The sequence below is a fragment of the Lycium barbarum genome, chromosome 5 (genome assembly GCF_019175385.1).
Source record: "Lycium barbarum isolate Lr01 chromosome 5, ASM1917538v2, whole genome shotgun sequence".
Lineage (NCBI taxonomy): Eukaryota > Viridiplantae > Streptophyta > Magnoliopsida > Solanales > Solanaceae > Lycium > Lycium barbarum.
The window spans coordinates 112,907,794-112,924,692 of NC_083341.1; the positions used below are offsets into that span (position 1 = coordinate 112,907,794).

Below are 16,899 nucleotides of genomic sequence, written 5' to 3' on the forward strand. Positions count from 1 at the left end.
CCAATTGTTGTCTCTGGTTGTCTTCAGGGACTTGAATGAATGCATGATGTTTATGCTGAAGATGTAATAATATCTCTAGTTGCATCTGGCGACTTCAATGATAATAATAAAGTCTCCGGCTATCTTCCGGGACTCGATGATAAATGATGTCTGTGGAATTTAAGGTAAAGTCGTTAAAGTAGGTAAAGTGGATGATAAAGTAAAATAATAAAATAGAGAGTAAAGTAAAAGTGTAGCCGCTTGGTTTATGCAGATGAGGCTGTATAGCCATATAATGTCTTCGGTTGTATTCGGAGACTCGATGATATCTGCGAAATTAAGGTAAAGTTATTAAAGTGAATGACAAGGTAATTGATGAAGTAGAAAGTGAAATAAGGGTGCAGCCGTCTGACTTATGAAAATGAGGTTGTATAGCCATATGATATCTCCGGTTTTCTTCGGAGATTTGATGAAAATTCCCGTAAAGTCCGGGGTAAAGTCGTAAAGTGGATGATGTCTCCGGTTGTCTTCGGAGGCTTTGATGCAGATTCCCGTAAAGTCTAGGGTAAAGTCGTAAAGTGGATGATGTCTCCGGTTGTCTTCGGAGGCTTTGATGATAATTCCTGTAAAGTTCAGGGTAAAGTCGTTAAAGTTGGTAAAGTAAATGATAAAGTAATTGGTAAAGTAAAGTGATGGTGTAGCCGTTTGGCTAATGCGGAAGAGGTTGAATAGCCGAATGATGCCTCCGGTTGTCTTCGGAGACTTAATGTTGATTCCTGTAAAGTTCAGGGTAAAGTGGTTAAAGTAAGTAAAGTGCATGATAAAGTAATTGGTAGAGTATAGAGTAAAGTGATAGAATAGTCGTTTGGCTGATGATGTTGATGGTATCATGACAACCCGATTAATGACACGTAATCCTGATTTAATTCGCCTTCGATCTCGACAACCTACAAAACAGGTGTATCTGTTAATAAAATCATAAAGTTGTTGTGATAAAAATGAAATTAAAGATAAAGTTGGAAATAAAGCCGTTTGGATTTTAAGTCGAGGCCATAATGAGCCAAATGATGCTTCTTGGCCGTGATCGATAGACTTGACTGTTGGTCTCGCGGTCTTTTGTTCCTGCACTCAAAGAAAGATTCTTAGTTTGGGAGGGGGAAGTTGATTCGTGTTGACTCGAAGCTTGACGTTGTTGGCGCTCCATTCGTCTCGTTTGTTTGGATCTTGTAATCTCCGTTCAAGCCTCGGTAGATGAATAGTAGTGAGAACGATTGAAAGAAAGTGATTCATTTGAAAGGTAAGTATATGTATAAGGAAAGATGTATATAAGTATATATATGTAAAGATATATATGTAAATATATGTATATAAGGAAAGATATATGTGTAAATATATGTATGCAAGGAAAGATATATGTAAATATATGTATGTAAATTGTAAAATATTTTTGCCAACTTCAGATTGTGACACTTCTGAAACGATTGAAAAGTCATTTGTCTATGCTATTTCCTGTCTGGTAGCCTTAATCCTATCGATGTCCAACTCTTCTCTTGTCTAATCTTTCAAAATGTGCCCCAGTTTTTGACTCAAAAGGGTGTACTAAACTTATGTTGTGGTGTGACCGAACCTTGTATAGGTTGCCTACGTATCCCGCCAAAGGAATTAGGTCAGAACGTAGTTCGTGAGGTACATAAAAATATTTTGAAGTTTTCTGATAAAGGGACCATACCCGATGTGGATTGCCTACGTATCCCACCAAGGGAATCAGGTCAGCGTAGTTCTGTTACATAAATGGTAAAAGTTTGTTGGCTTTCTACCTAAATATGATTGAATGGTATGTTGATAGTCTACGAATCCCACCGAGGGAATCAGGCTATGCGTAGTTCTCCTTGTATAAGGATTTTTGAATTTTCTGTTATAATGCAACCGAACCCTATGTGGGCTGCCTACGTATCCCACCACGGGAATCAGGTCAGCGTAGTTCGTAAGATGCATTAAAGGAAAGGTTGCAAATTAGGTTGTCTAACCTAACGTTGTCCTTTGATTTCTTCTTGCATTGCTAGCTTTCAGGCTTATGTCATCACCTATCGACTATTTCGATTTCTTCCGAGTGGAATCTTGTCTTGTCCTCTAATTTCTTTGTTATTCATTCGTGATGTATGTTATTCATTCGTTCATTTTATGTCACAATCATAGAGTTGGCAGATTTGATAAATAAAGTGGAAAATAACAATGATTGATGATTAAGGAAAATCAGAAATGTATTCATAGTTTTGCAATTTAAGCTTCCAAAATATGAGGCAAGCAACAAAAGTTTTGTGGCACGATTTAAGCCTCAATTTTAAAAAAGTTCATTACATGTCAATCTACCAAGACTCCCAGCGAACCAGGGACGGAGTACAAGTCCAATTCTTGAGAGTTTCTCCTGGTTCAGCACCCCAGATGGTCGGTGTCTTGGTGTTGTGAGTAGTTGTAGTAGCAATCTTCATTGGTGCTTGTTTTTAGATTGTTCCCATGGGAGCGACAAAGGTTGATGGCATGATGGCTTCTACAAACAATTAACTAATGGTGGAATAAGTTTTAGCCAAAAATAGAAAATCAGAAAACTTAATTAGCATGAAACTAACTTATGGGAGGGATGGAAAATCCATAATGAACTTTGTGAGCACCAACATAAATCACTTAACTAATCACCGAAACCAGAAAACTAACTCCAGCATGAAAGTGATTAGTGAAGATCCATAACATACCTTACAGCACCAAAGAAAAAATACCTCTTGGAGAACATGAACATTTTTACTCTTGTCCAATAACAAAAACTTCAGATCTGTATTCAAAAATTTCGGTGGCCGGCGGCGGAGGGCATCTAGGAACAGTCATGGCGGTTAAATGATTTGGTATTTAATATTTTCTGTTCAAATAGGCTGATTTTTGTAATTGCTACAGATCTGACCAGAAAAGAGAAGACGACTGACGCCGATCAGATCAGGCCGGAGAAAGACGCCGGAGAAGATGGTGATCTAAAACGACATGAGGATGAATGATACATGGATCCCTCAAAACAAAAACAAAAAAAAAACCTTTAAACTTCTACTGAATACAGGGAAAGATGAAATCTGTGGCTTAGTAAAGCCCAAAAAGAAACAAAGATGATGAGGGAGAACACAAAAATAACAAAGAATCTTACATATTTTAGGAAATAGAGTTGAATTTTGGCAGTAAAAGGTTGAAATTAATGAGCAGTTAATACAAAGTAAAAAAATTAAGTGAAAGAAATCAGAAACTGATTTGAAAAGCACGAAATTAGGGGAGATGAGAGTTAGAAACGTATATTTAGGAAAAGGGGAGAGAGAGAAAGTGTGCAGCTAAAAAATAGGGGTGTGGGGAGTGGTAAGTTAATTGGTAGAAAAGTGGGTAGCTATAAGTTGTAAAAATATAATATTATAGCTACTAAACTTAATTATTAAAAAGTATAGTTATGTTCCATAAATATGTAACATAGTAAGCTATGCCAAGTAAAAGTTACTATTAAATTAGGGACTTAAAGAAGTTATTTCCAGGTGATGATGTGTCTGGGGTTCTCACTTGCTTTTGCTATTGGTCGGCCTTTAGATTAGCTGACGTGGATGAACAAAAGTATTCCTATTGGCTGGTTATTATGTTGCACAAACATTTTTCATTTTTCAACGTGGCAGGAAAATTGATACGTAAAAAAAGAAAAATAATCCTATCACTATTATTATTTATTATTTATTGAGTCAACAAAAAGTTTGTTGACAAAAAGAAGTAGAAAATTATTTTATTTAGTTATAAATTTGAAAATATTTTAAATATATAATTTTAAAATACAGAAATTAATACTCGATTTCACTTTGAAATTTTATGGATTTGCGACTTCTGAACCTACATTCTTTTGAGGACGAAGAAAGCACAGTTTACATCACTAATTACTAAAATGTTGAATCTTCTAGTACAAACTATTAAGTTTGAAGGAACATCAATATTTATGCTGAAAAATATATCATCACTTGGATCTATGTATGTTAAAGATAGATTTAGGATTTAAAATTTAAGAATTTCCATAACAATCTCAAATTTCGCTCCGCCCATATTAGTTGTCCACGTTACTTTAAATATCAATCCCAAAATACTTGTCCATTTATAAAATCAAGAGAGAATTAATTAAATTTTTCCTACTTTGCCCTAAACATTAATTATTTTTTAAAGTAACCAATATTAATTAGACTGCAATTAACTGAAGAGAGATAAGAATAATGTAGTAAAAATACACTTTTATTTATGAGTTCTTAAAGAAAGTGTAAAAGGAAAATCGGACAAGTAATATGGTACAGAAGGAGTATCCATTAATAGAATTCATGATCAAATATTTATAGATATTTAATGTGCAACTTAATACATATACAACATCTGGAAATAAGCTATTGCGTTCGTGTGAAATTCACAAATAACCACTATTTAAGCTGTGTACTAGAGTTTCATCTGTACTTAAAACTCGATGATTATATGTCAAAAACAAAGCCAAAACTTTTCTTTGCCTCTCATTTTTAAACCCCCTCTTCTTTGACTCTCTCTGTTTAAACCAGCCTCCTCTAATATGCTTGTTGAGACTACTTGTAAAGTGGTTTTAATACAAAGTATTATACCTCCACTGACTATAGTAATATCGCGAATATTCTTTCTAACCTTTTTTATTATAAAATAAAAGCACGTCGCGATCATGTAGGATACTCCTAAAGAAGCTCTTCAATATTCCTTCATAAATGTAATGTATCTTAACAGCTATGGCTATCAATTTTACATGATGGAACCACCTATAATCCTAGGCAAAATTGCCTAGACTGTATACTGTCAACTTTGATCATGTTGACTTAATGATCAACTTTAGAAGGATCAATTCCTTTTGACTTGAAATAGGCTTTCTCTGCATTTGCTACCCTAGATTGAAACATTGTCCATTCCTTTCTACATCTCTCCCTCACCTGCCACAACAACACACAAGCTTAATAAATCACACTGCAATTCACCTGCTTCAAGTTTTGAAGTGGAAAAGGATGAAACACAAGTAGCTAAACAGACATATTACAAAGGAAATATGTAGAGCTACTTATTGTAACAAGTGTAACATAGAATTACTTACCCCTTTCCAAGGAGCCTGTCCATCTTTTGCTTGCCCCTGTATAGAGTGAATGAGGAAAGGAGAAAGTGGTCACTTTGGTGTAAAAGCCAATAATTATGTTAGATGCCTAAATAAATTTCATAAATTAAAGGTCGCTCAGGCTTGTCAAGCTTTTCAATGTTTGTAAAAGCTAGGATTACATCCACTTTTACCAAATAAATATATAACATGTCTCCTAATGTGCGGGAACGGAGTTTCAACAGTTGGCTACATTCACTTCATCATGTTACCTCATTTCCAAGGGAAGGGACACCTTGATGAACAATCCATTGAGCATCTACAACTCCAATTTTCTTATGAGCAGGCTACAAAAGAGAATGTACACTTAGCGCCTTTGAACAATTTGGTACATGACAAATGCATGTGAAAGAAAGTTGCCAGGAGACTGAATTCATTGGATGAGCTGAACTTACCTCAACGCATTTACGAAGTGCGAAGTCAAGTCCCCAACCATGTACCAAGTCATTCTACAAGTGACAAAACAACACAGTCAATCCCAACAAAGCACCACATCTAATACCTTCTCCGTGTTTAATGTTTCAAGATGCGGTACCTGAATCATATACCACACACAACGCCATGCATCTCGTGAAAAGACGGGAGCCATGATCTCAATGAATCTGAAAACAGAGAAGACTACGTGGTAAGGAAAACTTAACAACTGAAAGAAAATAGCAAACAGGAGAACTATTCATACGCTGCACATGGAGGCAAATGGGGGTCTGGGCACCAGCCTGGTTTCTCTTCTGTTATCCTGATTAGAAAAATCAAGAAAAAGGAAGAATTAACTGAGAGAAACTCAAATATCAAGACGTACATAACAGTTTAAAGGATGAGAATGAAACAGGACTCCTGAATAAATAATAGGGATTTTTTCATTTTTGGCCCCTCGGCCGAAATTAATTATGGGCGCTAGCCAAAATATACAAAACCTACACACTGAGTATGTATATTATATGTATATTTAAGTATATCATATGTATATTTAGGTATGCAATATGTATATTATATTTATAATTATACCTAATAATACAAAACCTATACATTTGCTAGCTATTGTTTTTTTGAGCGGTCCAAAAATGTAATTATCCCTAAATATAATATCCTGGGATTCCAGGCTCTTACGTGTGAACTTCACGATCACCTCTTCTCTTTGTCATTTGCCATGTTGTTCCTCTCCTGGGATCTAAACCTGGCTGCGAAATTTCCAAACCATGCTTCTTGACAAGTTTAATGTACCTGGAATTGGACGGATCAATTCAGAAAAACTAAGATATTGAGTCAAATCAGGCTGTTAATCACAGGAAATTACACGAAACCTTACTCCTTGGCATCAAAATGCTCAACTCCTAGGTCTTCATCCCAGATAAAAATATAGTCATATGGGGCAACAATGTCTGGGTGCAGAAACCTTTTCGCATACCACCTATTAAAGAGGTAAAGTTCTTGTCACTTACAAGGTTTAAAGAATCGCTTAAAGTTGATAACAGTTACCACGCCAAAACTACTTTATCATATTACTTACCATTTTGTTTGTTTCCGAACGCTCACGTGGATGGCTCGTTTTGACCACTCAAATTCATCCCATTCAGTTGTGTTACCATCATAGTGAAAGAGAAGAATTGTGAAATCGTCTGAGAACTGCACAGGCGAAATGGTCAGGATGACGTGGAATTGGGAATATAGAGAGGGGGAAGGAAGGACCTACTAAAGTTAACAGACTAATATACCTTCTTTACAGCAGCATCAATGTTATGCTTCTGCTTAACACCAACAGTAAATGTTACAAGATATTTTGGCTTGCTGGGTAGATCCTGCAGATAAAATATGATTAGAAGCTGCCTCTTCCCAAATTTCTTTCTCGGTTTGTCAGTAAAAATGTCTTCATTCTTAAGATTTGCAAATTGCAACATTGATCTGGATTAGAGCATGGAAAATAAAATCAAGTTTTGTGATGTAGTTTGCTAAGGAAAACACTTACATTTTACCCAAACCAACCTGGGACGGAGGTGGGTAACAAAGGACAAAGTTACAAGAAGATAAGTCTTTTTTAGCTTATAAGAGTGTATTCTGCTAAAAGCTTATGTGACAAGAAGCAACTGTGAATGTCCTAACATATTAATTATCCTACATTTTGTAAGGTGTATTATAGCGAGATTTGCAGAACAAGGACTCCAGAAAGACATAAAATGTTATACTTCCAACTCTTGCCAAGCAATTCTGAATGAGCAGGACTAATAGAATGGATCTTAGTAAAGAAACAAGTGTTTTAAGTCCCCACCATTCATGGGTTAGCACCTGAGGCTAAGAGTGTAAGGTCGATAGAGTTCATACAGAAGTTGTAACAGGACACTTACCTCACTGGGTTTTCCCCACAATCTCCGGGGATAGTAGTCGGACTCAGAAGCAACGATCTCTGGAGGTAATCTTTCTGCCCCTCTTGGGTTTGATGGGACCCAAATCTGATCAGAACAAGGATAACTATCAGATAAAAATGTGATTTTATCTTAGCTTGCATAATCTCAAAACATCAAACACCCAGTCACATACATGAAAAGGTAAAGAAGATAAAGTTGGAGAAGGTTGATTAGCCACTTGAACTTTCCAATGTAGCATTCTAGAAAAGCTCAAAAACTCCTGGACTCCCTAATAATACACATATAGCCTCAACAAAACAAGTTTTTATTTCCAGAAGAACTAAAGAATAAGTTCTTCCAACAATCCAACCTGGACTGGTTTTCTGCAGTTACAAATGGTAACTAAGGCAAACATGTGCCTGCCGTTTACCTAAATATGATGCTAAAGCATCTATTGAGAGTGCAACTCAAAAGTTACATTGAAAATAAAAAGGTTGGAAGATTGTTATGTATTTTTATCAGTTGCTATGCAGGATAGGCTTGAATTTGGAGTGTTTAGCTTCGATATAGTGTTGATGACCGCCCCTGGGGCTTTGGTCTAACTCTAATAGTGCAGTACATGATGTGGGGGTAGGCGCATGACATGGTTCAAACCATGCCAAGACAAAACCCTGGTATTTAAGTGGAGAAGGGTAAAGGCCCGGGCCTATTCTCTGCTGAGTTTCGAACTGTGTTCCACTAGCCGTCAGTGATTCTCGGTTAACCAAAAAAATATAATAGTGTTGATGACCATATATGATCAGGGATCTATGGAAAGCCATCTGCCACTCAATGTGCATACACACTCTTTTAAAGGAAAACAGCAAGAAATATGTATTTGCACAAGTGTCTTCACATTTCATGATTAGAAAGCTTCAGTATTGTATATGTTAAGTGATACACAGGAGTAGTGAGTATCCAAACTGTACATATTCATTTACTTAAAGAGATCCTGTTCTCCTTGCTATATTTCACAATCAAGAACATGACAGGCTAAAATTTCTATAGAATTGTCACTTCTGGAAGAACTGAAGAAAGAAGGCATACAAAAATAAATATCTTAAGCAATTGCAGTGAAATAATAGTTTATACTGATTGCCAAAACTTATGTTGACCTATAAATCAATTTTCTGAGGACAAGGAAGGAAAGAAGCATATACCTTTAATTGATCTGTAGCATTCTGATTTTTGATCGAAGAATCTGTATGTGTTTGGGCTGAAACAATATTGTTTCTGTCTCTAGCAATTGGGAAGCTGCTTACAATACTGGCTGTTATATTTAGCTGCCAAATTGGACCAAAAAAAGTTGTTTTATTGTACATATGAAATTACAACGCTGCACAAATAAAAACACTATATGATTGTATGTGAACGGAAGGCATTATCCAGACCTTGTTTAATGAGCTAGTAGGAAATGAAAGTCCTATAAATAAGCCAAAAATGATTCCGCAACCTATGGAGAGAATAAGCCTCATAGTTTCAGCTGACTTTAACGAATTGGAACTGCAAAACATGCTTCAAGAGTTAGACACATTATTATGGAACAGACAATAGCATCACAAACTTGGTATTTTTAATCACAAGAAAAGCTGCAATTTAACATACCCGCGTCCAAAATTCCTCATGTTAAATACAGTATCTTGAATTGATAAATACGACCAAAATAGTCAAAGAAGCTTTACTGACCCCCAAGTAAGTATGATCTGAAATATCAAAAAGATAGGTATGATCTGCTCTGCAATCAAGAAGTTAAGTCACACCATCCACCAAATAAAAAAGAGTTAGCAAGCTAATGATCCTCTCTTCTTTTGCTTTCAAATTAGAAATTAACTACCTTGCGTCAAGCTCTTAGCATCTCATCCTTGTCCACAAAACACAAACTCAAAGAGTAAAAGTTTCTTAACCAATAAAGAACTGCTAAAAGGTTTCCTTGTACACTAGATTGCCTCCGGTGGTCTTTTATTTATACTAGATACATTAAGACCAAACCTGATATTCAACGAGCGCCTAACGTAACTATACAATCCACAATCAACTACAAAATTGGCCATGTGCCTGACTTTGACTATAGTAACTTGAACAGCCTTCCCCACCATAGATCAAGCACTATTACTAATTTCAATTCCTCAATTCTATGTCCCCAAAAACAAGCAGCTATAAGTCTTATTTGACCTATTCAACAAAATTCTTCCCATCTTTCAATACAAAACAGGCTAATACTTCCTTAAATTTAAAGGAAAATCAGTACATATATAACTTCAAAACATATTCTCCTCTAAATAAGTTAGCTCCACAACAAACAAACAAACAAATAAAAATTGTCACAGCAAGTTCCCATCAAAACAAGACACAAAAGCACAAAACTAATAAATTTTAAAAATTAACTCTTGCCACCTAATCAAATAGGAGTATATAACAGTAAAGACACATAAAAGACACATAAAGATTACACCTTTCAAACATATAAATTCAAAAGACAGAGTGTTTTTTAGAAATACCTGTAAAAATAAGCAAACCCCACAAAAATCTTGAAGTGAAACAACAAAATGGAAGCCTAATAAGTAGTTGGATTTAGCTTATTAGCAACTAGAACACCTGTTAGCTAATATTAGCCTTTTGGGTATCTATAAATAGGTAAAAAGAACCAAGTTGAAGCAAGAAAAATATGTGAAAGGGGAGAAGAAAAATCGTGAAGTATTAAGCACAAAGCTTGTGTTAATGACAGAGAAAGGGGAAAAGTACAAGTACAGAAGAGGTAGAATTGCTTTCATTTACTATTTAAAAAGTCTGCTTAAGCTTGGATTATTTAGTGTCCTCTTTGGACTATATAACAAATTAATTAATGTTGAAGATTAATACGGGGTTAAAATTTAATGACTTTGTGTTAAGTAACTGTTTTAATTTGTCTACTAAATTAGGGACTATTTTCCAATACTCTCTCTATTCTATATTAGTTGTCCACATTACTAAAATTATTCGTTTCAAAATACTTATTCATTTACAAAATTAAGATAGAATAATTAAAATTTTCTATTTTGATCTTAACATTAATTGCTTTTAAAGTAAACAATACTTATTATAGTGTAATTTATTGAAGAGAGATAAAAGTAATGTTATAAAGTATACTTTTATTTATGATTTCTTAAAGAGCATATAAACAGGAAAATGGATAAATAATGTGGGAGGAAGGAGTATTAAATTAGGGACATTTTTCCCAAAATATTAAATTAGGGACTTAAAAAAATAATTTTCAGGTGATGATGTGTCTGGTTTTAATTTGGTTTACTATTTGGTGTCGGCCTTTTGATTCGCTGACGTGGATGAACAAAAAGGTACTTTCTATTGGCTGATTATTTATTTGATGTTTGCACAAATATTTTTCTTTTTCAAGGTAGCAGGAATATTGGTATGTTAAAAGAATAATATTGCTCCTATTAGTACTATACTATTATATATTTATTGCGTCAAATAAATCTTTGTTGAGAAAAAAGGTCAAATAGTATTTTTAATTATAGTTTTTAAAATATATCTTAAATATATGTTTTTTGGAAAATTAAGAAAATGATATTTGAACTCTCTCTAAAATTTTATATATTTGTAGCGTTCGTCAAACTAAGAGAATACTATTTTTTATATCACTAAGTACCAAAATATGAATTTTGTAATACAAACTAAGTTGGAAGGGATATCAATATTTATGTTAATCTTAACTTCTTAATCACTAGGTCAAGGTTTCAATGTTCTACCTTTTTTATTTAATGAAAAATCAATAAATATTTATATTAGTTAAGTTGGATTAAATATTAGTCTAAATGGAACAGATTAACGACCAAAAGGGTAATAAATTTGAACCGCGGAATCATGATTTTGAAACTAGTGATTAGGTCCTTAATTTGTTGCTAATAGATATTTGCTACTCCCCTATTATTTAGGTTCAAGAAAAATAGATACATATTAGGCAACCAACATTGGCTTAGAAACTCTTTTTTTTTTTTCTTCTGAAGGAGGACATATATTTTAGAGAAATTTAGGTAAACCATATATATAAGGTTAAAAGATGAATTATTAACCACGTACGTTATAAAGCTCTAAAGCAAAAATATATTGGTGGATGTGGTGATAAGTGAACGATGGCTAAAGTCACAATATTACAAGGATCATTAAAGAGCGCTCTATTATTTTAATATTTCTTTAAACATTAGTTAGACTTTTTCTTTCTTTCCCTCATGATACGCAAATCACTTGTCATAAATCATAATTGCAGTAAAGAGGCATTTTGCCAAGTCCAATATGGAGATTCAAGAGAACAAAAGTTAGTGGTCCAACAAAGTAACAAAGAACTTGGTGTTTAAAGCCACTCTTACCAGAAATTGGGGTTCCATCAAATAAATGCTGACGAATAAAAATATTCAATGGGTCCTTAAGGCCAGGGTGAAAGTAATTACTTCCTCCGTCCCATAATAAATATCACTTTAGCAAAAAAAAATTGTCTCATAATAAGTGTAATCTTAGAAAATCAAGACATAAATTGACTAGTGTTTTTCAATTCTACCTTTAGACAATAAAGTACTCCCTCCGGATCAAAAAAAGAATCCACTTAGTCATTTGCACACCCCTTAAGAAAATACTAACTCGTAGATAAAAATAGGTAATATGACTAAACTACCCCTAATTAAATAGACATTGGGATTTGATCATATAACACTTAATAGGGGCAAATATGGAAAAATAAGGTTAATTCTTTCTTGATTTGCTAAGTGGACTCTTTTTTTATCCAAGAAAAAAAGGCTAAGTGGACTCTTTTTTTGATCTGGAGGGAGTAACATCTAAATGATAATTGGAAAAATCACATAGTAACCTGATATTGTTGGATTCCCAATATCAAAAGGTTTACTTCTTGTGCATGCTCTAATCAAAAGGTAAAAGTAATTTATTTTTATTATATAGGGGTAATTTGATAAACTTCACATTGCATTATTGGTTTCTTAATATGCGAGTTTTTCGCTAAGGTGACACTTATTATGGGACGGAGGGAGTAATACTTAGCAAATTTGACTAGTTCTTTAAAAGTCAAGCAAATAAGAAAAAAGTTTCAAGTTTCTTCTTGGAGAAGAACGAAGAATCGAAGAATTGGAAAGAAAGAAAAACACCAAACAATATTCTCATGCGCGATTGTAGAAAATTGAATACATACAGTGAAAAGAAAGAAAAACTTAGATTACATTCTCATATCTGTGACTCTCAATTTATTTGGAAATAAAGTAAAGTATTTTATCTTAAAGGAAGAGAATGGGGTAAGTATAGGTTTGTCCAAATTATTCTTAAAAGGCTTTTTGAAAAGTTGAAAAATACAAATTGGACATCTAAATTTATATTTTACACTATGATTCAAATTGCAACATTTTGAATTTTTTTAATCATTGCAACGTCCTTGGGAATTAATTCCCTTCAACCCCTCTAAATCTAAATGTTTTTGACATATTCAAATTCTATAATTTTGTTCAGTCTACTGTATAGGAACGAACATTCAAACTGAAAACCAACGAGACCCTTCACACCCCTTTATTTATTTGTCTATTTTCTTTTTTGCAGTATGTTTGGGGGTGGAGCACTGTGTGCTGGTTACGAGTTCAGTAAAATTTAGTAATTTTGGTTTAAATCCTATATTTGTTTTTCAAAAATTCATTTAATATAGATAATTAATCTATTCGCAAAAAGAAAATATAGTAATTCAAAACTAATAAACTAAAAATTATGATTTCTAGTTTAAATATGTTTACAGAACTTACGTCATAAACAACTATTAAAAAACATTATAAGTAAGGAAAACCTTAATTGATTTCATAACACGTGGGAGTAACCATCATAAGGCCGTTGACTAATCAACAATAATGAGAACATGTAAAAAGAAGTACCAATAAAATGAATTGATGTGTAGCGGCTTGCATGGTTGTGACATTAAGGGAGAAAAGTCAGAACATTTGGCTTGGAATGGGAGCAGTGGCAGATCAAAATTTTCATTCAGGGAATTTGAAAAAAATTATAAAAACTAAATATAAAAGTAATGAAATTGATGGAAATCAAACCTAGGATATTAGAGATAATTTTGAACACCTAGACCACATGAGCTAACTTTTGCATGTACTCAAAGTGTTCAAAAGTTAATATGTGTACATAAACACAAAAAATCTATTTTATATATACATTGTAATTTTTTACCGAAGGTGTTCACCTCCACTTAAATCGGCCCCTAATAGAAGGCCGGAGACTTTGACCCCGTGACAAAAACTAAATCACCTTATTTCATTTAGGATCACCATTTACTAAGAGCCCGTTTGGATTGGCTTATAAGTTGGCTTATAAGCTGTTTTCAGCTTTTTTGAGTGTTTGGCTGGCCAGCTTAAAGTCATTTTATGCTTAAAATAAGCTCAAAAGAATAATTGGACCCATTTGACTTAGTTTATCTAAAGCAGCTTATAAGCTGAAAACAGCTTATAAGCCAAAAAAAATAAGTTGGACTACCCCAACTTATTTTTTTCAGCTTATAAGCTGCAAACAGCTTTAAGTTGTAAGCCAATCCAAACGGGCTCTTAGTCTGTTTATAATTTGATTGCAAAGCATGATTTGAAAGGGTCAGCTAAAAGACGGTATACATCAGCATTCAAATCTATTCCTTCCACTGAAGGGTAACTGGAGCCCTATAGGGAATATTGTACACTTTTGACGAATAGTTTTTTTAACTTATTTAATAACTGAAATTTATTGACCTATTAAATTTGTACTGCAATATTGACGTGTGGCGTGGGATTGGGTTCACAGCTAGAGTTACGGTGGAATTGTGACTTTTGACTCTTGACTATATGATAGACATGAATCCGCGACTTTTCTAGCACAAAAAAAAAAAAAAATTGAACCAAACTAGTACAAAAAAAAAAAAACATTAGTAGGTTTCACGCACGAATTTCGTGCGTGAAAGGACCAACCTGAAAAAATGCAGCTTGGGCCTTTCATGCACGAAATTCGTGCGTGAAAGGACCAACTTGCAAAAATGCAACCTGGGCCTTTCACGCACGAATTCAGGAGGCCTAACATCTAAAAGTGTCAGGAAAATTAACCTTTCACGCACAGAAACTGTGCGCGAAAGGCTTTTATCCTTTCACGCAGTAATTTCGTGCGTGAAAAGGCCTCCCTCCCCCAACACCTTGATTTGACAATGCATTATTTGACCGTTTTAATACGACTTGTATTGCGCACCATTTTAATGCGCAATGTAACACCACGCATGACAATTTCAGGAATCTATGACACATAAAGCCTTGATTTGACAATACGTTGCTGCATTATTTGACCGTTTTAACACGACTTGTATTGCGCACCATTTTAATGCGCAATTTAAGTATTGATTTGACAACACACCACGCATGACAATTTCAGGAATCTATGACACATAAAGCCTTGATTTGACAATATGTTGCTGCATTATTTGACCGTTTTAATACGACTTGTATTGCGCACCATTTTAATGCGCATTGTAAGTATTGATTTGACAACACACCACGCATGACAATTTCAGGAATCTATGACACATAAAGCCTTGATTTGACAATACATTGCTGCATTATTTGACCGTTTTAACACGACTTGTATTGCGCACCATTTTAATGCGCAATCTAAGTGTTGATTTGACAACACACCACGCATTACAATTTTGAGTGGTCTATTTAACTTGAAGGCTTGACGAGTGAAAAACTCATCAACTTCTAAGTCTTACAAGTCATTCAAAAAAAAAATCAAACTTCATAGAAAAAATGTCTCAAAATGCTTCAACTGTTAAGGTTTCACTATTTTGGGATGGAGATATCGTCGAGGACAATTACTCCATTCGTTATAGTATCAAACCAAAAGCCCATGTTAAATTTTCAACAACTTTAAATTATGAAACACTAGTCAGTTACATGCACAAAATAATGAAAACTACACCCATTGAGTTTGGAATCTCAATAACTGACAGATATCCACAAACAATATCAAACGGTGTAGTGCGTTATGGCATGCACAATATCAACGATGATGAATCTTTGAGTGATTATTTGGGATCGCCGGAAGAATATTGTGATTTAGTATTCATTAATGTTCTTGAGATGTATGTTGAAAAGATACCTCGAGAAGAAGTCCCTCAAGTCCAGCCTATTCATGGTAACACTTATGGGGACTTTAGTTCTTATGGAGACATTTTGAGTGGTCAAGTGCCGCTGGAAAATCTAAGCCAGCAATTTAATCAAGCTTACAATGAAAATTGGTAAATATGGATTTTTCATATTATTATGTGTAGTAGCACGTGTTTGTTGTATGAATTGGTAAATAACCAGTTTTCAAATCTTTATAGGAATTATTCTCAAAACTCGCCAGTGGTACCAAATATGGATGTTGGTCAATCATCTCAGTTCGGTGGAGTTGATCATTCTCCACACCATGACAGTGCTTATGAACGACAGTAAGTTCATCACCTTGATATTAAATTTTTTATATATATATATATATATATATATGATGTTGGTATTTAAAATATGTTACTTTTCGTGTAGGAGGATGAATGCACTTGCAAAGGATGATAGTCGCCAAAAACTTGGATTGAACCAAAGGATCTCAACAAAGATCGATGCTACCTTGCAAAGGGAATGTTGTTCGCATCCAAAAAGGCGTTGCAACGGGCTGTCAAAATTTATTGTTTTAAGGACATGAGGGAGTTTAAGGTTGATCAGTCAAACACAAAGATATGGAGACTAGTTTGTAAACGACGGTATCAAGGCTGTGAGTGGTTGCTTCGGGGAATTGTTAAGCCTAATGGTATGTGGGCTATCACAAAATTCCGCGAAAGACACACTTGTGATATGGAAGAAAATCGAGCAGATCATTATAATTTAGATACAAACATGATTGCTTAAGTATTACTTAAAGACGTTGCTGAAACGCCAAGGTAACTTATCCTACCTAGTACATTATATGTCTTATATCGATTAAAAGATCATTACTAAATGTTGTTTGTTTAAACTTGTGCAGGATCCCCATCAAAGATTGTATTCGAAACGTTCAAACCGTATATAGTAAAACTATAAGCAACAGAAAGGGATTTCTCAGGCGTAGACGCGCTTTTGAGATGGTCTTTGGAAATTGACATACTTCTTTTCAATCGCTGCCAAGGTATATGGCAGCTCTACAACATTTTAATAATGGTACTGTTGTAGAGTGGCGGATTATAGAGGGTAAAATCTTCAACTTCGTATTTTGGACATTCAAACCATGCATTGATGGTTTTGCTCACTGCCG

The 16,899-nt window shown here is 34.3% G+C and overlaps 1 protein-coding gene across 2 annotated transcripts; it reads right to left on the reverse strand.

The window, feature by feature from the left end:
* Window positions 1–4,672: 4,672 nt before the first annotated feature.
* Window positions 4,673–10,360, reverse strand: LOC132641156 (uncharacterized). Of its 2 annotated transcripts, none has more exons than XM_060358049.1 (15): window positions 10,071–10,360; window positions 9,178–9,275; window positions 8,964–9,075; window positions 8,733–8,855; window positions 7,534–7,638; window positions 6,907–6,990; window positions 6,702–6,817; window positions 6,501–6,602; window positions 6,302–6,415; window positions 5,874–5,930; window positions 5,730–5,796; window positions 5,590–5,643; window positions 5,407–5,481; window positions 5,138–5,173; window positions 4,673–4,979 (listed from the first exon to the last, which is right to left on the reverse strand). In XM_060358049.1, exons 2-15 carry the CDS (start codon window positions 9,195–9,197, stop codon window positions 4,869–4,871), a joined length of 1,176 nt encoding a protein of 391 aa, XP_060214032.1. In that variant the 5' UTR covers window positions 9,198–9,275; window positions 10,071–10,360; the 3' UTR covers window positions 4,673–4,868. The 2 variants fall into 2 exon arrangements, with proteins under 2 accessions (XP_060214032.1, XP_060214033.1); XM_060358050.1 differs by having other exon boundaries at window positions 9,178–9,307.
* Between the last annotated feature and the right edge of the window lie 6,539 nt (window positions 10,361–16,899).